Source organism: Hyperolius riggenbachi, chromosome 7 (genome assembly GCF_040937935.1).
Source record: "Hyperolius riggenbachi isolate aHypRig1 chromosome 7, aHypRig1.pri, whole genome shotgun sequence".
Classification (NCBI taxonomy): domain Eukaryota; kingdom Metazoa; phylum Chordata; class Amphibia; order Anura; family Hyperoliidae; genus Hyperolius; species Hyperolius riggenbachi.
In genome coordinates, this window is record NC_090652.1 from 133,687,977 (window position 1) to 133,711,220 (window position 23,244).

Consider the following 23,244-nt stretch of genomic DNA (forward strand, 5'->3'; position numbering starts at 1 on the left):
GATTCTGAATTCTTTTTTGCACGCTTGCTATAATTTTAGCCTTAGCTTAGCTTTTACAAATTGTATATTCTACTTTGTAAATTCTTAATTATGCTGTTTATTATGTAATTTAATAGTACAACTTTAAATGTATATGATGATTTGGCTTGTTGTTTCTTTTAGGAATTAATTAAACAGCTAAGCAACATACAGGTAAGACACACTACTTGCAGTATATTATAAATGAGTGTACATGTGTGTGGCCGGTATTTTACATTATTTTGCTATTCTAAAATAATTACACCTGACCCCAAAACACTAGGATAATATAAGGGGCTCAAATGGACCAAAAGTCCCTCTTAGGCCTTGTTCGCATCTAAAATCACAATCGCTGATGCCAGCGTTTTGCGATTTTGTGCGCAATTATTTTTAGCGCCTACCTGCGCGTTGCAATCTTTTGAAAAGCGCTTTTCTAAGCGCTTTTGCAGAGCGATTTGTTTTTTCACTTCCTGAAGCAAGTCAGGAAGTGAACTCTTTGACCCCGAAAACAATAAATACAGTGTACTTATTCTCAAAAGCGCTGCGGAAATCGCTGTACAAAGCGCTTTTTCAAGCCTTTGGAATTACCTTATACCTTCCATTGAGGCAAATCGCCCCAGAAATGGTTCAGCCAGCGCTTTGGCGAATCGGAATCAAGCAGGTGATATGTGAACACTCTCATAGGGAATCATTGCACAAGCGCTTTTAGGGCAATGTTGAAAAATCGCCGGCTCTTAAAAAAAGTCAAAAGTGCCCTTAGTGTGAACAAGCCCTTACTATGCTAAATATGAATTTATGAATTTGTCTTGCACTGATGAGGAGAAATGGCTCAGAAACAGCTGTATGCATGTTGGATTGGTTTGGCTCTGTAACATTAAAAGGCCACATGGGCACACTTTGAACTCCACTAGTGATGCACAGGTGATTGAGCAACATTTTCTGTCTTCCTCAATTGATTTTGGATGGAAATTGATCGATTGGGCAATGTTTCCATTACAGATTTCACAGTAGATTCAATCACAATGATTGAATCTGCTGTATATCGGCGGTCAAATCGACCAATGAATGACCTGCTTTAATCTTTATATGTATTTGTCATCTTAAAGTATACTTATGACTAATTCAAAGTGATCCTTTAGTAGATTACAATAACAGAGATGGGTAGTAAGACTGAATAGTACAGGATACCTTTAAATTAATTCAAACTAGTACAAGGCCCTTTGAAGTAAAAGATGAGTCTCAAAACAAGGCTTTGGCAACATGATAAGCATGAGAAATATGGCTCTCTATAAAGTCTTTGCTTGCAAATGAAACATCATTTGAATGCTTTTTTTCACCTAGAGGGCTCATTTACACTGAAGAACACATGCACAATATTGTGCATGTGTTGTGATGCACAGAAGCACATGTCACAGCGTGCTATATTGCATACAGCAGCTTCAGTTTGATTGACCACGACGGTAAAATGCGTGCGTCGTGCGCTAGGATGTTCCTGCCCGTGTTACAACGCAATGCGCACGAACGCACACTGTAGTGTGAATGGTAACATGAAAGTCTATGGACTGCATTGAGGACACTATTTGCAATGCGTCATTACTGACAGCACCACACATAAGTGTGAATGAGCCCTAAAGCACCCTGGCACTAGTCTAACAGATTAGAAAAGTCTTGAAAATGGCTAATCATGTGGTATGGTCAGTAGTCAGGGTGAGGAGAAACTTTAGGATAATCCCATCTCCCTTAAGGGGCCCATACACCTAACGATTTTCCTGCCAATATACAGCAGATTCGATCAGTGATCGAATCTGCTGTGAAATCGTTGCGCAAACAATTGATTTTCGTCGGAAATCAATCATTCCCGTCGATTCCCGTCGAGCCGTCCGTGCGGAAGATTTTGCTTGATCGCCGGCGGGTCGGGAGTGCGTCGATAGCGGCGTTCGAATGCCCGATGACCGAAGCAATACAGCGGCAATACATTACTTGCTCCGGCCGGCGCGAGTCCCCGCTGTCACTTCTCTGCTGGGCTCCGGCTGGCTACTTCCTGTCCCGGCAGGAAGTTTAAACAGTAAAGCGCCCTCTACTGTTCAAACTTCCCCGGACAGAAAGAAAGAAAGAAGTGAAGCCAGCCGGTCCAGAACCCAGCGGAGAAGAAGACAGCGGGGACTCGCGCCAGCCGGAGAAGGTAATGTATGTGGGGGGGGGGGGGGAATGGGGTGCAGCGGCAGCACCACCACAGATTGTGATCGGTTTCATGCTGAAATCGATTCACAATCTGTTTGCAGTAAAGGCAGCCATACGATCCCTCTCTGATCAGATTTGATCAGAGAGGGATCTATCTGTTGGCCGAATCAGATGGCAAATCGACCAGGGTATGGCCACCTTTATTACACTTTAAAATTTTAGTTAGAAAGTTCATGTTAATGTTGACAGTGCAATGAAACTGTTAAAGCTCTGCCATTTCTTCTGATCCTCAGAATTCGGACGCCGTGACCTTCTTCTGCAACTATGAGGACAGCCGAGGAAATTATCTTGTTGATGTGGACGGTAATCGCATGCTGGATTTGTATTCCCAAATATCATCCATTCCCATAGGTACGTTTTCGTGCAAATGTTGCTATAAAATGCCTTTCATTATTTTGTTTTGCTTTTCTGGAGATTTTTTTTTTTATGTGTTTCTGCACAGTTTTGTTTAAACAGTGAACACTTCCTTTTGATTTGTAAAGTTTGCTCATTCAACTGAAAAAAAAGTCTGCATTTACCCTTCTCAGTAACACCAATGTCCATCCAGATCCTGTACAGTCTCGATAATGTTATTACAATGCTGCCAATCAGAGCGTAGATAAAGCACAATTTAGATACAGAGGCTAAAATACAGTATAGTTGCATCTAAGTACCAAAACTTACTTTTTAAATAATTTTTAAGCGGTTTCTTTTCTCTTAAAGGTAACCTGAGGCGATAAGTATATGGAGGCTGCCATGATGATTTCCTTTAAAACAATACCAGTTGCTTGGCAGTCCTGCTAGTCTATTTGGCTGCAGTAGTGTCTGAATAACACCAGAAACAAGCATGCAGCTAATCTTGTCAGATCTGACAATAAAGATCTGCTGCATGCTTGTTCAGGGTCTATGGCTAAATGTATTAAAGGTAGAACAGAAGGATAGCCAGGTAACTGGTATTGCTTAAAAGGAAATAAATATGGCAGCCTCCATATCCCTTTCGCTTCAGGTTCCCTTTAAAGGGAATCTGAAGTGAAAATAAACTTATGATATAATAATTTGTATGTGTAGTACAGCTACGAAAGAGAACATTAGCAGCACACATATTGTTTCCAGTTCAGGAAGAGTTAAGAAGCTTCAGTTATCTATACAAAAGAGCTTATCTGAGCTTCACAACCTATTTTGGTCATTGCTTTCTGCAGCATTTATACATCAAAGAAGCAGTCAGAGACATATTTAGATAACATTTGTACTCCTGGGAAGTTGAAAAGGTCATTAGTTCTCCTTGTGTTATTCTGGGTACACACAATACAATTTCCCGCCCGATCGAACGGGCAGTTGCATCGTGTGTACATGTCCAAGTGCACCAGATCGATAAAGCGATCGATTTTCCTAATGATAAGTGTGCAAAATCAATCACTTTATCAATCGAGAGCCGATCGGACATGTCGGAAATAATCGATCGCTTCACATCGATTGAGTGGAAAATTGCATCGTTTGTACCCAGCATTATAGTTTAAAATACAGAGTGTGGCCTGTAATTGCAAATGTTAGAGAATGATGCAATGTAAAAAAAAAAAAAAAAACTATATATCTAAAAATTAAAATATGAGACTATTTTCTTTGCTACTAATGATCTGTTAATTATCAATTCTACACATACAAATAATTACATCATACGTTTTTTCACTTTATTGTCACTTTAAATGGGCTTTCCACCCAGTCCTTTTTTTAGTAGTTTTACAGAAAGTGAGGTGATATTTCCAGTGTGAACACTGACAGCAATCAGGCTACTGTGGTTAATAGTGTGATGGTTATCGCTGTAACATTTATTTTGTGGTTGTGTGTCCCTGCTGGAAAGATTCTTTAACTTAAAGTGAATCCGAGGTTAGGGTTATATGAAGGCTGCCATATTTATTTCCTTTTAAGCAATACCAGTTGCTTGGCAGCCTTTCTGATCATCTTCCTCTAATACTTTCAGCCATAGACCCTGAACAAGCATATGCATATCACGTGTTTCTGACAATATTGTCAGAACTGACAAGATTAGCTGCATGCTTTTTTCTGGGCTACTTCAGACACTACTGCAGCCAAATAGTACAGGGCTGCCAGGCAACTGGTATTGTTTAAAAGGAAACAAAAATGTCAGCCTCCTTATCACTCTCACCCTCGTGTTTACTTCAAGGCTTGTACACTTGTGCAATTTTTCTGCATGATCAACCCGACGACATGACCTACTGCATGACCAAGCGATTACACGGCTTGTATTTTCCACACACCAACCAAATGAAAGACCAACTGATTTGTGTACTGCGCACGCAAGTGAATGAAGAACTGCATGATATGGTCGCATTCAAGGCAAATACAAGTTGTTTAAACAACTTGTAAACGTGGTCAACTGCACAATATCAGCAGTCGTGTGAGTTGAATGGCCTGTTAGATCGGACAAACCGCCTGTTATCAGTCGCTCATCTAGTGGTTTGTCGCGCATTCACACGCCCAACTATCGACAGACAGACCAAGTTTGGACGATAATTGAGTGAAAACTTTGCACGTGTGTACGGGCCTTTGCTGCAGATGCAACAGAGTGGAAATAATACAAAGGGAACACAGATATGTAAATACGTAGACGTGACTGGCTAGTGTAATGGTTAAGGGCTCTGCCTCTGACACGGGAGACCAGGGTTCAAATCTCAGCGCTTCCTGTTCAGTAAGCTAGCACCTCTATTCAGAAGGAGACCATGGGCAAGACTCCTTAACACTGCTCCTGCTTATAAAGCGTATCCTAGTGGCTGCAGCTCTGGCGCTTAGAGTCCACCAGAAGATGCGCAATATAAATGTTCTGTGTCTGAGTAATAAGATTCTTACTCTTCTCCATGCATAATTGCAAGAAAGTGGAAAAAGTATGCATGAAGAGGACTATCCATTTTGAAAATGCTAGTTGTGAAGAAAAGTTTTTACTTTCAATTTAAGGCTGCTTACACACTAAGACGTTACAGGCGCACGATAGTGCAGCCTGTAACGCTCCCCCAACGCACAGCAATGTAACACAAGTGGGCTGTTCACACAACCCACGTTGCGTTACATGTAACGCTGCACGTTCTGACGAAAGTGCAGCATGCTACGGCGTTACAGCGGCTTAAGCCGCGTTAGACTGTTTGCACATGCTCAGTCATGATGGGGAGGAGCGGAGAGCGGCCAGGCACATGGCTAATTAATATTCACTGCACGTTGTGACGTGCAGTGTTTACTTCCTGGTGCGGCCGCTCTGTGCGGCGATTGGCCGGCGGGACCACGTGATGCCGCATGCGTCCAAGAGTGCGCATCACGGCATCACGGACGCCAGAGTGAGCTGCACAACGCGGCTCACTCTGACGTCCACATCGAAGAGCACCAGGCCTTGCGTTAGGTGCACGTTATGCGACCTTAACGTAGCACCTAACGCAACGTCTTGGTGTGCAAGTAGCCTAAATCAAGTTCCCAGAAATAACCATCAAGTTATCATGAATAAATTCTGATCTTACAGTCCAGATGTGTGTAGCAGTTATACTGGGATCCAAAACTCAGTTTTCTTTAGTAACAAATAATGCTTTCCTTCTTAGTCCACAAGCACAAGCTGCTTCTTTAACGAAACCACATTCTACTTTTGTCCATTCCATTATTTGGATTTGCAGTGTGAACTACACAGTAGTCCGTATGATATGGATTGTGGCTCCTCATTTGATATTCACTAAGCATTTGCTGTACTAGCAATGCCACTCTCATCATATGGTGTAATGAACCCTGCATACAGTATTGATGCTTGCTCTGCATGCAGCCAAACAAGGAGCAAGTGAAAGCGCCTCAGTTCAGCTACATCAGTATACATTTCATAGCATGCACAATGTTGTGTATATATACATTTTTTTTCTCCTGCTGGATTTGGTTGCATGCTTTTGTTCATCTCTATACTGTTCGTGATAGAAGCTATAATTACATCCATTGTAGGACAGAGAGACTGCCATAGATGAGTAATTGCGGTTCCCTGCCCAGTGACCTCAATCGTGGTATTCTGAGCGCACCGTTTGTTATAAGACTGTCACTTCTGGATTTGTACAAGCCCAGATCATGCAGTTGAAAACCCTCCTGTGTAGAATTAAGAAGCATGTTACTGTACTATAATATTGTGCCTGTGTTCTTGGCCTTCTTCATGCTATTTACTTGGTTTGTTTTCGAAAAGCTAATGATTCTCTGTTGGCTGCATATTAATGAGTACGGTACTTTTTGGAGAAGTTAGGCATCATTTAAATGGTGACGAAAAATTTTACAATTTAAAATATGTGCAAACATAAACAAATAAGAAGTACGTTTTTCTCCTGTGTTGCTGTCACTTACAGTAGGTTGTAGAAATCTGACAGAAGCGACAGGTTTTCGACTAGTCCATCTCTTCATAGGGGATTCTCAGGGAATTATTTATTTTCAAAAGCACTTAGTGAATGGCAGTTGCTCTGTCCAACTGCTAAAAAAACTGTGTAGCGAGCAGGGAGGCTGGCCAGCATCATTGTTTAAATCATTTTTAGTGAATATCTTTATAATAATGTAATACAATGTAACTATGGAAAGATGGATATCATTTTAAAGCTCTCTTTCTCCTCTTTCTGACGACACCTAAATCATCACCCTACGCCTTTTAGTTTTCTCTATTTTCGTGATCGAAGTCGCGGCCGCGGCAAAATAGCGAAAACTAAAAGGCGTAGGGCGGCGGTTTATATATCATTGGAAAGAGGAGAAAGAGAGCTTTAAAATGATATGCATCTTTCCATAGTTTTTGCACTGCTCGGAGTCCCTTTATAGGAATCCCCATAACTTTACATTTGAAGAAGTCAGTATTCCTGAAAGCCCGCATTCCAACCGTCTACTAAGAAACAGAGAATTGAGCCCTCAATTCATATTGGAAAAGTTGGCTGGTGGTTCTGTACCTTGTGGTACCTTCTCTGATATTACGTGCAGCGTTTGAGAGTACCTAGACCAGGTGCTATTCACTGCTGCAGTATGACAGTTCTACTAATGTAACACCCTACTCTGAGGCCTACCAAAAAACAGGCTAGCACTTCTCCAGTCCCTACTGAACTCTGCTGCTCATCTCTTCCACCTCTCCTCCTGCTCCTCTCATCCCACCCATCTCTGCCAGTCCCTCCATTGGCTGCCAAATACCCAAAGGATCCAGTTCAAACTCCTAAAGGTGCATACACACATCAGACTATAGTCTTTGGAAAATGAAAGATCACAGACCAATCTTACCACCCTTCATGTAGTATGAGAGCCATACTCTACACAGTCTTTTCTATGGAGCTGCACTCCTCATCAGAAAAAAATCTTTGCAAGATGCTGCACACACAGATGCTGTACAGACACAAAATATCAGTATCTGCAAAAGATCTGTTCCTGCCAAAAATCCATTCTTGCAAATTGCAATGATAGTCTGAGATCTGCAGATCATCATACACACATGATTTAACTGACATTCATCTGCAGATCAAGCAATCATCCGCAGATCTGAAAATCCATCCTGGTGAGTTCAGCTCCATAGAATGGACTGTGTAGAGTATGGCTCTCATACTACATGAAGGGTGGTAAGATTGGTCTGTGATCTTTCATTTTCCAAAGACTATGGTCTGATGTGTGTATGAGCCTTAAAGTGAACCTTAAGTCACCTATAAAAAATGAGATTTACTCACCTGGGGTTTCCCTCAGCCCCCAGCAGCCGATCGGTGCCCTCGCAGCCCCGCTCTGACGCTCCAGGACCCGCCGGCGAACACTTCCGGTTTGGCTGTCACCGGCCGACAGGCATGGGAACGCGAGTGATTCTTCGCGTTCCCAGCCTGTATATCGCCCCCTATATCTGTATATCAGCCTCCTGGCCACAATAGCAGCATCAGAGCGGGGCTGCGAGGGCACCGATCGGCTGCTGGGGGCTGAGGGAAGCCCCAGGTGAGTAAATCTCATTTTTTATAGGTGACTTAAGGTTCACTTTAACACTATCATATAAAGCCATCACAAGCTGTCCCCTCCAGACATTTCTTCATTAATCTCCAGATATAATTCATCCAAAGCCCCTTCATTCCCACGAGATCCTCTTGTCATCCAGCTTGGTCACTTCCTCTCACTCTCGCATTCAGGACTTCTCACAAGTGTTTCCTTTCCTTTGGACTCTCTCTTTCAGGACTTGGTCACACTGCAGTCTTTTTGTTATTTTTCAAGCACGGGCAATTTTTAAAAATCGCCCTGAAAGCGCTTACACAATGATTCTGTATGAGATAGTTCACATATAAGCGGCTCATTTGCGTTCCACTTTGTAAAGCAGTGCTTGAGCCATTTTTGAGGCGATTTTACCTCAATGGTAGGTATCGAAAAAATGCAAAACGCTCACAAAACCGCTTTGTGCAGCGATTGCGTTTGTGTTTTTAAGAATAAATACATTGTAATAATTCTTTTTCGGATCAAAGAGTTCACTTCCTGACTTGCCTCAGGGAGTGAATTACCAAAACGCTCGGGAAAAACGCGTTGGAAACCTCTAACCACAAAAACAAATCGTCCACCCAAGCGCGAGCGGAACGCAATGTAAACAAGGCCTCAGTGCCCGTCCGCCATGCTCCAAGCCTGGAACTTTTCATAGCTAGAATTTTTAGAATCACTGCATCATCTGCTACCCGGTCTGCTACTCCCCTAGTGTCTCCACCCCACTACCCGTGACATCGTAAGCTAACCCTCCTACCGTTTCTGTGCATTTTATCAAATGAATATCTACCCGTATTGGAGATATCTTCAAATTCACAACAATTGTATGTGTTTGTACTTGTGTCTCTGGATGCCGATTGTACAGTGTGGTGAAATGCTCATGTATGTACAGTATGTATGCTTATCATTATTTTATGTGTTGTACATTGTACAGTGCTCTGGAAGATGTTGGTGATATATAAAAAATAGTCATAATAATAAGTCCTTTCCTCACCTACCTCATCCTTACTGTTCTCCCACCCCCTCCCTTCTTGAAACAATAACTGCAGAGTGAACTCAGTGGGTGATGAATGCACAGCTGTATTTACCAATCATGTGAATGGATAATTGGACGCTATTGTCGTTTTCATTTAAATTCTTTTTTTTTTTTCCCCCCATGAAGAAATTAAATATTTTGCTCTTTTTGGAGGCAATTCTCACTAAGCATGGATCTTGGGTACATTTGTCAAAAAAGACAGGTTATAAAGGTTGCCTAGAGGGAAGTTATAAGTTGTTTCATAGATGATCGCTTATAAAGCATCTGGCTAAGCAGACCATGGCTTTTTCTTGATATTCATGTCTGTAGTATTTATTCATTTTACTGAAATCAGGTCATCATTTAAAGAGACACTGAAGCGGATTTGTTTACCTTTTTTTTTTCTTGTGCAGGCATCTTCACCATTAAACTCCATATTGTTTTGCCGCATCCCTGCGGCAGAACAAATTTTTCTTACCCTCGGAAATGCCCTAAATAGATTCTACGACTTCTCTGGTAGCAGATTTTGGTGCCAGGAAGAGGCAGAGCTGTGCACAAAAGTAGCTCTGCCTCTTCTCCAGACAATTTCTGCCACTCCCCGCCTCTATTAGCCCTCTATCATTAATCATCCCACCCCTCATGCGCGCTCCCGAGCCTGCGAGACTCCTTGCATAGACAAATTGAGTCTCAAAGCTGCAGAGAGGGAGAACCTGTGAGAGATGCTGCATGCGCAACCAGCCCACCCTGCTCTGTGCACAGTTCTTTGAGCAGGATGGCGCGCTGGAGCGTGCAGTGTGCTCGTTTGAAGACGTGAGCCACGACCTGGAAGTTGTAACCGGGGTCGTGGCCATTTTGGATACCGAGGAAAAGATTTTAATGTGAAAAATAACGGGGAATAAGAGGCGGTGGAGCGGTGGTAAGGAGATAAATCTCCTCTGTGTAAAAACATCTTTGAGGGGATATGTTTTTTATTTTAATTGAAAATGACTTAAGACTCTCTTTAGTCATTCCATCCAAAAAAATTTAAAGGACAACTGTAACCTTTTAAAACAAAAAAAAGTTAGCTGCTCACCTAAGAGAAGGAAAGTTTCTGGATTACTTAGAGCCTTCCCGTTCATCTCTGCTTCCCCTCATTCCATGGCCGGCCCTGTTCACATGTACAGACGTGTATGTGTAGTCATGCATAGATTTATTTCACCTTTTATGAGGATCATATCTGTATTCAGCATAGGAGATTTATATTCGATATATCTGTAAACTTGGCGGCCGATCGACCATCACATTCGATAATTATTATGGAATCTGATGAAAATCGGTGCTGCCAAGAGCATGCCGTAACAACCATTTCGGGACAGAATTGGTCGCATGCATCGATCGAACTTGCTGGAAAATGTTGGGTCAACATACTCAATCAGGTGCACAGCAGTAACTGCATGTGATAATCGCGTAAGACAAACGTGACGGAACCAACATCCGCTGTCTCGTCTAATATTTTATGTCCCCTCCCCCGGTGCCCATGAAGTTATACCTTGACGATACACTCGTGCTCCACATGCTATATAACACTGGCATCCACGTGGAGGCGCAAATGCAGAAGTACAGCGCAGACACTTGGGGAAAAGCATGATGTGTAAATTATAACTGCATGGGCAACAGGGAGAACATAAAACATTAGGGGGGCGGCGGTGTGGCTGCGTCACAAGGCCGATTTCTGAAAGATTTCACGCTGAAATCGAATCGGGAATCAGCCTGCAGTTTATGATGGCCAATGGATCTCTCTCCAATCAGATTTGATCAGAGAGAGATCTGTCTCTTGGTCAATTGACTGCCAAAATCGTTAGGTGTAAGGCCACTTCAAGTCGTGGTTTTTTAGCAGCAATGGTTGGCCTGCACCTACTGTTATTTCACAGTGCTTTTTATATAACTGGTAGAAAAATATACTTAATTACTAACAGGGGCGAAAAGGGATAATTTGCATATTCAGTAGTAGTGCATTGTGGGTAACCACAAATGTTCACTTTATAACTGAATTATTGCAAATTTCCTTCTGTTTTAAGAAGGCAAATTACACCAAGCTTTGCTTTTTTAAGTAGGAGGGCTTTTTGGTTCCTTTTATCCCCCTATACGTTCCTAGTAGTTTGGGTCACCCTGAGCTGCTTGGTTACTCTGTTGCACTGGTCCAAGCCCTATCTCATACAGCCTTATCAATCCCTGCCATGTACTGATGAGGACCAAACGTCCAAAACAGGCTGTCTACATGTGGGTTTGATATGGCTGTGTAAAACTTAAAGAGAACCCGAGGTGTGTTTAAAGAATGTTATCTGCATACAGAGGCTGGATCTGCCTATACAGCCCAGCCTCTGTTGCTATCCCAAACCCCACTAAGGTCCCCCTGCACTCTGCAATCCCTCATAAATCACAGCCGTGCTGTGAGGCTGTGTTTACATCTGTAGTGTCAGTCTCAGCTGCTCCCCTGCCTCCTGCATAGCTCCGGTCCCTGCCCCCGTCTCTTCCCTCCAATCAGCAGGGAGGAAAGGGATGCAGGCAGGGACTGGAGTTCTGCAGGAGGCGGGGAGAGCAGCAGACTGACACTATAGAGATAAACACAGCCAGCTCTGACAAGCTGTTTGTCAGCAGCATGGCTGTGATTTATGAGGGATTGCAGAGTGCAGGGGGACCTTAGGGGGGTTTGGGATAGCAACAGAGGCTGGGCTGTATAGGCAGATACAGCCTCTGTATGCAGATAATATTCTTCAAACCCACCTCGGGTTCTCTTTAAAGCTATAGGCTTGTTATACACCAGCGGTTATGGATGCTTGCTTGGCTTAAAGAGGATCTGTAACGACAAAACGTCCCCTGGGGGGTACTCACCTCGGATGGGGGAAGCCTCAGGATCCTAATGAGGCTTCCCACGCCGTCTGCCGTCCCTCGGGGGTCTCGCTGTAGCCCTCCGTACAGCGGTGACGTAATATTTACCTTCCTGGCTCCTGCGCAGGCGCTCTGGCTGCTTTCGCTCCGAAGGAGGCGGAAATACCCGATCGCCGTCGGGTCCGCTCTACTGCGCAGGCGCAAGTCTCCGGCGCCTGCGCAGTAGAGTGGACCCGACTGAGATCGGGTATTTCCGCCTCCTTCGGAGCGAAAGCAGCCACAGCGCCCCCGCTGGAGCCTGCAAAGGTAAATATTGAATTGAACAGTCGGGCCTGTCGCCGGCTGTTCGGAGGGCTGCAGCGAGACCTCCGTGGGATAGAGGATGGCGTGGGAAGCCTCATTAGGATCCTGAGGCTTCCCCTACCCGAGGTGAGTACCCCCCAGGGGACGTTTTTAATGTTACAGAGTCTCTTTAACAAGGGCGAAAAGGGATAATTTGCATATTCTGTAGTAGTGCATTGTGGGTAACCACAAATGTTCACTTATAACTGAATTATTGCAAATTTCCTTCTGTTGTAAGAAGGCAAATTACACCAAGCTTTGTTTTTTTTTAGTAGGAGGGCTTTTTGGTTCCTTTTATCCCCCTATACGTTCCTAGTAGTTTGGGTCACCCAGAGCTGCTTGGTTACTGTATTTACTAAGAACACATTTTTCTGTCTTTATCAGCTTGTAGCTGCATCGATTTATTGTCTTTAATTCAATTAACTTTTCTCATGAGTTTTCTACCTGGAGATGTTTTTTCATCTTATCTACAGAATACCTTTTTAGCATATAGCAAGTAAAAAGGTACTAAGGAAGTAGATGGGAAAAGAAATTGCAAACACGAGTTACTGTGGAACTTCTTATTTTAAGTACATTTTGCTTGTAGGGGGCGGAAATTGTATTTTATTGATAAGGTGTGAAAGTTAATTGGATCAGGGTCATTAGCTGTACTGCTTGCAGGATGTGTATTTCTTCTCCAGTTTCCTGACATCACTTGTTTCTGTCCTCTGACTTGTGTATCTGTTACATGACTTGCATCTCTTATATCTCTTGTGTAATATTGTGTATTATAGGTTATAATCATCCAGCTCTAATAAAAGTTCTACAACAGCCGCAGAATTTAGTAAGTTGAACTTTATCTCCTCTGTTTCACACATGACAAAACTATTTTTTTAACAATATGGGAAAGCTATATATGAAACACTTACTTTATATGCAAATCTCAATTATCTATACCTACAGTTGTGCTCAAAATTATTTAACCCCACTGAAATTGAGTGTTTTGGCCAGTTTGACATTGATTTTGATCATTCCAGTCATCTTGTTTACAATTAAATCAAAGAGGCACTTGTTAGTCAGACACATATAACATAACATTTATAATGAAATAACCACAAATGTCTTTTCTGTGCTCACATCATTATCAGTTTTATTCAACCCCCAAGTGACATTCATTCTTAATACTAAGTACAACATCCTTTTCCAATTATAACCGCACCTATTCAGTAGGAGACCTTGGGCAAGACTCCCTAACACTGCTACTGTCTATAGAGCGCGTCCTAGTGGCTGTAGCTCTGGCGGTTTGAGTCCGCCAGGAGAAAAGCGCGATATAAATGTTCTGTGTTGTTTGTTTGTTTAAACGTGAAGCATAGCTTGACACAAGTGTCTTGCAGTGATCTACGGGTATCTTAGCCCATTCTTCATGGGCAAAAGCCTCTAGTTCAGTCACATTCTTAGGCTTGCGATTCTTAGCAACTGCTTTCTTTAAGTTCCACCAGAGGTTCTCAATTGGATTTAAGTCTGGTGACTGCGGTGGCCACTCCAAAATGTTCCAGCCTTTAATCTGCAACCATGCTCTAGTGGACTTGGAGGTATGCTTGGTAGAGATGGCCCGAACGGTTCGCCCGCGAACTTATACGCGCAAACTTCGGTGGTTCGCGGTGAACCGCGAACTATATGAGAGTTCGACCCGCCCCCTATACTACATCATTAGGGTCAACTTTGACCCTTTACATCACAGTCAGCAGACACAGGGTAGCCAATCAGGCTACACTCCCTCCTGGAGGCCCCCCCCCCCCTTATAAAACGCAGGCAGCGTCAGCCATTTCACTCACTCGTGTGGCTGCAGTAATTAAAGAAGGGAGAGAACCTGGCTGCTGACATAGGGAAAGCTTAGTTAGGTTCTTGTGTTAGGCTTGTTAGGTTGCTCCTTCTTGCTGATCTTATTGCTAAAAAGCACTCCTCATCCTCAACAGCTCTTTCGAGAGCTAATGTTTTCAGACATTTGTGTTGCATATACAGCCCTGACAGTCAGTCGCAGCTGCTGGCGGGACCTTGGCCCCTTGGTAATTCCTACTGTGCCACTGCCAGGCCAGGCACATTCAGTGACTACCTGTGTGTATGACAGCTACACATTTGTAATACCAATCACTGCATACCCACCTGTTCAGTGCACCTACCTACCTACGTGACCGAAAGCAGTGTTATATACCAGTCACTGCACCTGTTCATGGTACCTGTGTGTGTGACAGCTGCACATTTGTGATACCAATCACTGCATATCCACCTGTTCAGTGCACCTACCTACCTACCTACGTGAGCGCACGCAGTGTCACTGCACCTGTTCACAGTACCTGTGTGTGTGACAGCTGCAAATTTGTAATACTAGTCATTGCATAATTGTTCACAGTACCTGTGTGACCGCACGCTGTGTAATATACCAGTCCGTGCATACCTGTTAACTGCACCTGTGTGACAGCTGCACATTGTATTGTAATACCAGTCACTGCATACCTTTCACTGCACCTGTGTGACTGCACATTGTATTAGTCAAGTCATTGCATACCTTTCACTTCACCCCCCCCCCCCCCCACCCCCCCAATATGGACAAAACAACAGGCAGAACCGGAGGCAGACCCAGAGGAAGGCCACCCAGCAGGTCTGTTTGAGGTCGCGCTGACGTGATTTTGTGCGGCCCTGGCCCAAATGATAGTGCTCAGAAGAAGACACCTCCCATCAACTCCCAAGGTTGTCAGGACATGGTTGACTATTTAACACAGGACACCTCATCTTCTGCAGCCACCAGCGCTACTACAAACACCACATCCTCTGCATTTGACACTTCGCAGGAGTTATTTGGCGGGGAATTAACTGATTCACAGACATTATTGTTACAACAAGATGAAGGCGCAAAGCAAGTTACACCACCTCATATGTCTGAGTTAGGCGACACTATGGACGTAACGTGTGAGGAGGAGGATGAACTACCTGCTGTTGGTGCAGTTTATGAGGTGTCTGAGGCAAGCGAAGCTAGGGAGGATGATTATGATGATACTGATGCCACGTGGGATCCTAAGAGACAAGATGACCAAGGGGACAGTTCGGAGGGGGAGTCAGAGAGGAGTAGGCGGAGACAAGTTGCTAAAAGAAGCAGGGGGAGCTCGTCTTCAGAAACAGCTGGTGGCAGTGTCCGGCACCATGCATCGCCACCTATGGGCAGCCAGCCAACATGCCCTTCAATGTCAGCTGCTGATGCCACCATACTGCCATCACCCCAGGAGGGCTCAGCGGTTTGGACATTTTTTTTGTGTCTGCCTTAAATCGGAGCAATGCCATCTGTTCACTCTGCCGCCGTGGAAAGACCAACAGCCGCGTAGGGACAACTGCCTTATGAAGGCACATGGAGAAAAGGCACAAACTGCAATGGGAAGAGCACCAGAGGAAAAGCAGCACACAAAAGCAAAGGCACCCTCTTTCTCCTCTTCCTCCTTCAGGTGCATCATATTCAGCCGCTTTCTCCCTTGCACCTTCACAATCACAGCCACCCTCCTCCACTCCACCTCTCACCTTGAGCGGTTCCTGCTCCTCTGCACACAGCAGCAGCCAGGTGTCCATGAGGGAAATCTTTGAGCAGAAGAAGCCAATGTCTGCCAGTCACCCCTTTGCCCGGCGTCTGACAGCTGGCTTGGCGGAACTGTTAGCTCGCCAGCTGTTACCATACCAGCTGGTGGACTCTGAGGCCTTCCGAAAATTTGTGGTCATTGGGACACCGCAGTGGAACATACCAGGCCGCAATTATTTCTCAAAAAGGGCGATGCCCAAACTGTACCATGAAGTTGAAGGCAAGTGGTGTCATCTCTGGCACACAGCATTGGGTCAAGGGTCCATCTAACCACAGATGCCTGGTCTGCCAAGCACGGTCAGGGCAGGTACATTACTTACACAGCCCATTGGGTCAACCTGGTGACCGCTGGCAAGCAGGGAGTACGTGGCTGTGCAGCGGACCTAGCTGTGACACCTTCATGGCTTGCAGGCCGGCCTGCTGCCACCTCCTCTCCTCCTGCTACATCCTCTTCACTGTTGTCCTCCTACTGCTTGGCAGAGTGGCAGTTCAACTCTACTGGTGCTGCGATCTCCTCTCCAGCTACACAGCCCCAGCTCCCCAGGGCCTATGCTGCATGCCAGGTACGACGGTGTCACGCCATCTTGGACATGTCTTGCCTCAAAGCAGAGAGTCACACTGGAGCAGCTCTCCTGGCTGCTCTTAACAAACAGGTGGATCAGTGGCTGACCCCGCACCAACTGGAGATCGGCAACGTGGTGTGTGACAACGGCAGCAATCTCATTTCGGCTTTGAATTTGGGAAAGTTGACACATGTACCCTGCATGGCACATGTGCTGAATCTAATAATTCAGAGATTTGTGTCTAAGTACCCAGGCTTACAGGACGTCCTGAAGTAGTCCAGGAAGGTGTGTGGGCATTTCAGACGGTCTTACACGGCCATGGCACGCTTTGCCGATATTCAGCTCAGAAACAAATTGCCGGTGAGACGCTAGATTTGTGATAGCCCGACTCGCTGCAATTCAACGCTCCTGATGTTCAACCGCCTGCTACAACAGGAGAAAGCCGTCAAACAGTATCTCTACAACTACAGTCAAAGGACACGCTCTGGGGAGATGGGGATGTTCTGGCATAAGTACTGGACACTCATGCGACATGCCTGCAGGCTCATGCGGCCGTTTGAGGAGGTGACAAACCTGGTGAGTTGCAGTGAAGGCGCCATCAGCGACTTGATCCCATATGCTTTCTTCCTGGAACGTGCCATGCATAGAGTGGTGGATCAAGCTGTGGAGGAGCGTGAACAGGAACAGGAGGAAGAGTTGTGGGATCAATTCTCAGCAGAAACAGATGATTCCTCAACACCTGCGGCAGCACAGAGGGGGAGGAGGAGGAAGTGTTGTGTGGGGGAGAGGAGTCAGATGATGAGGAAGGTGTTGTTTTGGAGGAGGAGGCGGCAGAAGAACAACCGCAGCAGGTGTCGCAGGGGGCTTGTGCTGCTCAACTTTCCCGTGGTATTGTTCGTGGCTGGGGGGAGGAGGAGAACTTAGCTGACATCACTGAGGAACAGCAAGAGGAGATGGATAGTACGTCTGCATCCAATTTTGTGCAGATGGCGTCTTTCATGCTGTCCAGCCTGTTGAGGGACCCCCATATAAAAAAACTCAAGGGAAATGAGCTGTACTTGGTGGCCACGCTACTAGACCGTTCGGTATAGGCACAAAGTGGCGGAGATGTTTCCAAATCACCAGAAGGCAGAAAGGATGCAGCACTTGCAGAACAAGCTGGCAACTATGCTTTACAGTGCATCTAAGGTTGATGTCACAGCACAATGGAATAAAGGTGCCATTGCCAGTAATCCTCCTCCTCCCATGTCCATGCAGGCAAGGACAGGACACTCTAGCGATCTCATGGTGATGTTGGACATGTGGACATTCTTTAGTCCAACGTCTTGCCTTAGCCCTTCCGGATCCACCCACCACCAACGCCTGGACCGGCAGGTAGCCGTCTACCTGGCCTTAAGTGTGGATGTAGACACTGTGAGCAACAGTGAACCCTTGGACTACTGGGTGCGCAGGCTTGACCTATGACCAGAGCTGTCACAATTTGCCATCCAACTTCTGTCTTGCCCTGCCTCAAGCGTCCTGTCAAAGGACCTTCAGCGCAGCTGGAGGCATTGTCACTGAGAAGTCGCCTAGGTCACAAAAGTGTTCAGTACCTCACCTTTATCAAAATGAATGAGGCATGGATCCCGGAGGGCTACTGTCCGCCCGAAGACTAAGTCAGTCCCCACACACAGTACGCCGTGTGACTGCCTGCCCCATGACTAAGTCGCTCCCCACACAGCATCTCTGCCTGCAGGCCAGTTGACTGCCTTCTCCGCCACCACCAACAGGGTCCAGAACTCCAGGCAGATGCTAGCAGCGGCCGCTATAATAATTTTTCTAGTGCGTGTACGTGCCTGCCTAACAACAAAACAAAAGGCATGTACATGAGTCAATTCCCCTTCGTGATCGTTACCTTGCCGCAGTGAAGTGGCTTGCGTATCACAATGAAGGCTATATGAGTGTCTTGGGGGGGGGGGGCACACCCAAGATAATAAGGTTGTTGCTTCATTGTGGACAGACCGAATTCGATCAGCTGGGCAGTCACTGTTCTGTCATTGAGCTACCTCAGCCTGGGTAATTACACTACCTGATTGATGTATACACATGCAAGATGTTTTAAAGCACTTTAGGCCTCCAATTTAGCATGCAATGTGATTTCTGCCCTGTGCTGTGCGTCAAATCCAGATTTTTCCCCGGGACTTTTGGCGTGTATACCACTCCCCCATGCAAAAACTCAGATGTTAGACCCCTTGAAACATCTTTTCCATCAATTTTGTGGCCAGCATAAATGTTTCTAATTTTCGAAGTTCGCCTCCCCATTGCAGTCTATTGCGGTTCGCGGAAGTTCGCGCGAACCAAACTTTTTGCGGAGGTTCGTGTTCGAAGTTCGCGAACCAAAAATCGGAGGTTTGAGCCATCTCTAATGCTTGGGATCATTGTCCTGTTGAAAGGTCCAACGTTTCCCAAGCCTCAGGTTTGTGACGGACTACATCACATTCTCATCCAATATCTCCTGGTACTGAAGAGAATTCATGGTACCTTGCACATGCTGAAGTTTCCCTGTATCTGCAAAAGCAAAACAGCCCCAAAGCATGATTGACCCCCTGCCATGCTTCACAGTAGGCAAGGTGTTCTTTTCTTCATAGGCCTTGTTCTTCCTCCTCCAAACATAGCGTTGATTTATGGGCCCAAACAGTTCTAATTTTGTTTAATCAGTCCACAGAACACTATCCCAAAACTTTTGTGGTTTGTCCACATGACTTTTGGCATACTACAGTCGACTCTTCTTATTCTTTGGAGACAGCAAGGGGGTGCGCCTGGGAGCTCTGGCATGGAGACCTTCATTACGCAGTGTGCGCCTTATTGTCTGAGCTGAAACTTCAGTACCCAAATCTGACAAATCTTTTTTCAGTTCCTCAGCAGTCACATGGGGACTTTTCTCCACTTTGCGCTTCAGGTAGCGCACAGCAGTCGAAGTCAGCACTTCTCTCTGCCACGACCTGGTAGCGTTTCAACAGTGCCCTTTTCCTTGAATTTGCGAATGATGCTTCCTATGGTGTCTCTTGGTATGTTTAAAGGGACTCCGAGCTCAGAGTAAAAATAAAATTTGAACTTACCCGGGGCTTTCTCCATCCCAGCCCTGGTCGGGACGTCCCACGCCGGCATCCTGGCTCTTCTCCCGGCGGCTGTCCGCATAGCGCGGACAGGCCGGTCCCCCGGGCGACACTGGCGAGTGTCGGGCCTTCTCCTTCCGTATACGTCACGAATGACGTCACACGCCGGCCGCCGCGCGTCATGACGGCGACCGGCGTGACAGCACGGCACATGTGCGATTAAACCGCGCATGCGCCGTGCTGTCACGCCGGCCGCCGTCATGACGCGCGTCGGCCGGCGTGTGACGTCATTCGTGACGTATACGGAAGGAGAAGGCCCGACACTCGCCAGTGTCGCCCGGGGGACCGGCCTGTCCACGCTATGCGGACAGCCGCCGGGAGAAGAGCCAGGAGGCCGGCGTGGGACGTCCCGACCAGGGCTGGGATGGAGAAAGCCCCGGGTAAGTTCAAATTTTATTTTTAATCTGAGCTCGGAGTCACTTTAACATCTTTGCAATCTTCTTATAGCCATTGCCCTTCCTGTGAAGAGAAATCACCTCTTCTCTTGTTTTCCTGGACCATTCTCTTGACTTCACCATGTTTGTAAACACACCAGTAAATGTCTAGAAGGAGCTGAGTATCACAGTCATTTTAAATCTGCCTAATTGGTGCTTATTATGCTTGGTTGCTGCTCGTTAACATCCACAGGTGTTTTCAATACCTGATCAAAAACACTTGAATGAACCTCTGTTCTTAAGAGTGGTAGTCTTTGAGGGGTTAAATAATTGTGTCAATGAAGAAATCACAAAAAAAAAAACATTTAATACTGTATTACAAAAACAATTGATGTCATTTTAGTTGCATTTAGTTCTTTAAAAAGTCGTTGTAAGATTTCATTCTGAACACAATTACAAATGTACACTAATTTCCCTAAAACCTTTTACAGCATTGGGGGTTGAATCATTTTGGACACAACTGTATGCTTGTTAAATTGGACCTTAAAGCACCACTATTGTAAAAAATTGTAAAATGTAAAATATATATTTAAAAAAATTCCATTTCTCCTAGAGTAAAATGCAGTATAAATTACTTTTTATCTCGTAATAGGCAGAAAAAAATCTGACAGGTTTTAGACTTGCCCATCTTCTCATGGGGGATTTTCAGTAATTTTTTTATTCTTTACAAAAGCACTCTATGGGAAGGATCTTTGTTTATAAGGATGCCATCCGGCAACCCTATTTGCTTGCATGCTATTTTGGCAGTTGGACTGAGAAACTGCAATTCAGTAAGTTATTTTAAAAATAAGAAACCTCCCCCCTCTCTCCCCATATGAGGGTGACTAGTCCAAAACCTGTCAGAGTTTTAGTGCCTACTGTGACAGTGACATAGGAAAAAAGTTATTCATAGGGCATTTAACTGTGGAATAAATGTACATTTTATACATATCCATATACATAAATTTTAAATGTTACATTTTTTTATTATTATTTTTTGCTATATTGGTCCTTTAAGTTTGTGAGCTCACTCACAAGTAGGTAGGTTACATTGCAGCACAAATAAAAACTGCAAATCTTTAAATAGGAGGAAAATGCTTTTTATACCTGGTACACACCACGCAATTTCCCCTCAGATGGGTCGAATTGAATATTTCTGACAGGTCCAATCTGATTTCCGATTGTATTTCTGATCGATTTTCTGATCATTTCTATTCAAAATCGATGGACCTCTTCTCTCCTAGGCCCAGTCTAGGCTGGGAGCCATAGGAAGTAAATGCGATATTAGCCCTCAGGCAGAGAATCCCTTCCCAGATCTGTATGTTAGAAGTCACATGGCCTCTCAATCATACAGATATGAGGCATTTTTTTCCATTCCTCAGTCTAGACTCAATAGAAGAGAAGTGACAGATTTTCCAGTGAGAGTATTAAAAAGTAAGCTACACTAATTTTCCCAAGATTAATGCTCTTATTCTGCAGTATTATATAAGCTGTGTGACTTTTTTTGGTCGTTTAGCTATCATTCACATTAAGAAAATATAGCATTTAAATTTTTACATTTGTTAGTAATCAGTTCAACTGAGCTGATTTAGAATCTCATTAATAGACAATAAGGCTACAGCTTTTTAAAGGCAACTATGCTAAATCAGATGGCTGTGCAAGCTCAGGTCTTAAAGTATACCCGAAGTGACATGATGAGATAGATATGTGTATGTACAGTGCCTAGCACACAAATAACTATGCTGCGTTCCTTTTTCTCTGTCTTAAAGAGTTAAATATCAGGTATGTAAGTGGCTGACTCAGTCCTGACTCAGACAGGAAGTGACTACAGTGTGACCCTCACTAATAAGAAATTACAACTATAAAACACTTTCCTAACAGAAAATTGCTTCTGAGAGTAAGAAAGATATAAAAATGGGAATTTCTTATCAGTAAGGGTCACACTGTAGTCACTTCCTGTCTGAGTCAGGACATACATACCTGATATTTTAACACTTTCAGGCAGAGAAAGAAAAAAAAAAAAGAACACAGCATAGTTATTTGTGTGCTAGGCGGGTCTACATGAAAAGGGCGCCGGTAAAAAAGGGCGCCTGGTGGAGCCCATATATAGCAACTTTGGCTACAAAAAAGGCGCCTGGTGTAGCTCATATAAACTTCGGCTACTAAAAAAGGCGCCTGGTGTAGCCCATCTAAAAACTTCGGCTACAAAAAAAAAAGGCGCCTGGTGTAGCCCATATAAAAACTTCGGCTGCAAAAAAACTCTGGGATATATAAATTACTATTCCCCCTCCAGGGCGCCATGGATAGTGGAGGAATGAAATAATTCGGCTTACAGTGCTGGTAGCCCATATACAAACTTCGGCTACAAAAAAACTCCGGGATGTGTAAATTACTATTCCCCCTCCAGGCCGCCATGGATAGTGGGGGAATGAAATAATTCGGCTTCCAGCACTTGTAGCCCATATAAAAACATAGGCTACAAAAAAAAAGGCAATAATATGGGCTACAAAGGGGCACCTTGCTGTAGCCGAAAACCTTGTAGCCGGAAAAAAAATATGGGCTACAAAGGGGCGCCCTACTGTAGCCGAAAAAATATGGGCTACAAAGGGGAGCCCGCTTGTAGCCTATATCAAAACTCGGGCGTCCTTTTCTACACCTTGTAGCCCATATTTCCAGAAATAACATTGATGTCTATGGCGGCGCCCTTTTCATACAGGCAGCTCGGGCGCCCTTTTCAACCGATGCTCGGCACTGTACATACCCATGTCTATCTCATCATGTCACATGTCACTTCGGTTATCCTTTAAATGTTTGCTTTTTGTTTTTTTTCACTCAATACACAGTTTATCACTATTATGATATCGGATGTGTCTTAGGCCACATACACACATCAGACCATAGTCTTTTGAAAATGAAAGATCACAGACCAATTTTACCCCCTTCTATGTAGTATGAGAGCCATACCTACACAGTCTATTCTATGGAGCTGAACTCCCCATCAGAAAACAATCTTTGCAAGATGCTGCACACACAGATGCTGTACAGACACAAAAGA

General features: G+C 44.7%; 1 protein-coding gene across 2 annotated transcripts in view; it reads left to right on the forward strand.

Annotated features, from left to right (window-relative positions):
• ABAT (4-aminobutyrate aminotransferase) overlaps positions 1-23,244 on the forward strand; it is a 211,214-nt gene that overhangs the window by 139,530 nt on the left and 48,440 nt on the right. For both annotated transcript variants that reach the window (XM_068246831.1, XM_068246832.1), the window contains exons 4-6: positions 163-192; positions 2,493-2,610; positions 13,231-13,280. In XM_068246831.1, the coding sequence (XP_068102932.1) occupies positions 163-192; positions 2,493-2,610; positions 13,231-13,280 (198 nt within the window). The remainder of the gene's footprint in view (positions 1-162; positions 193-2,492; positions 2,611-13,230; positions 13,281-23,244) is intronic.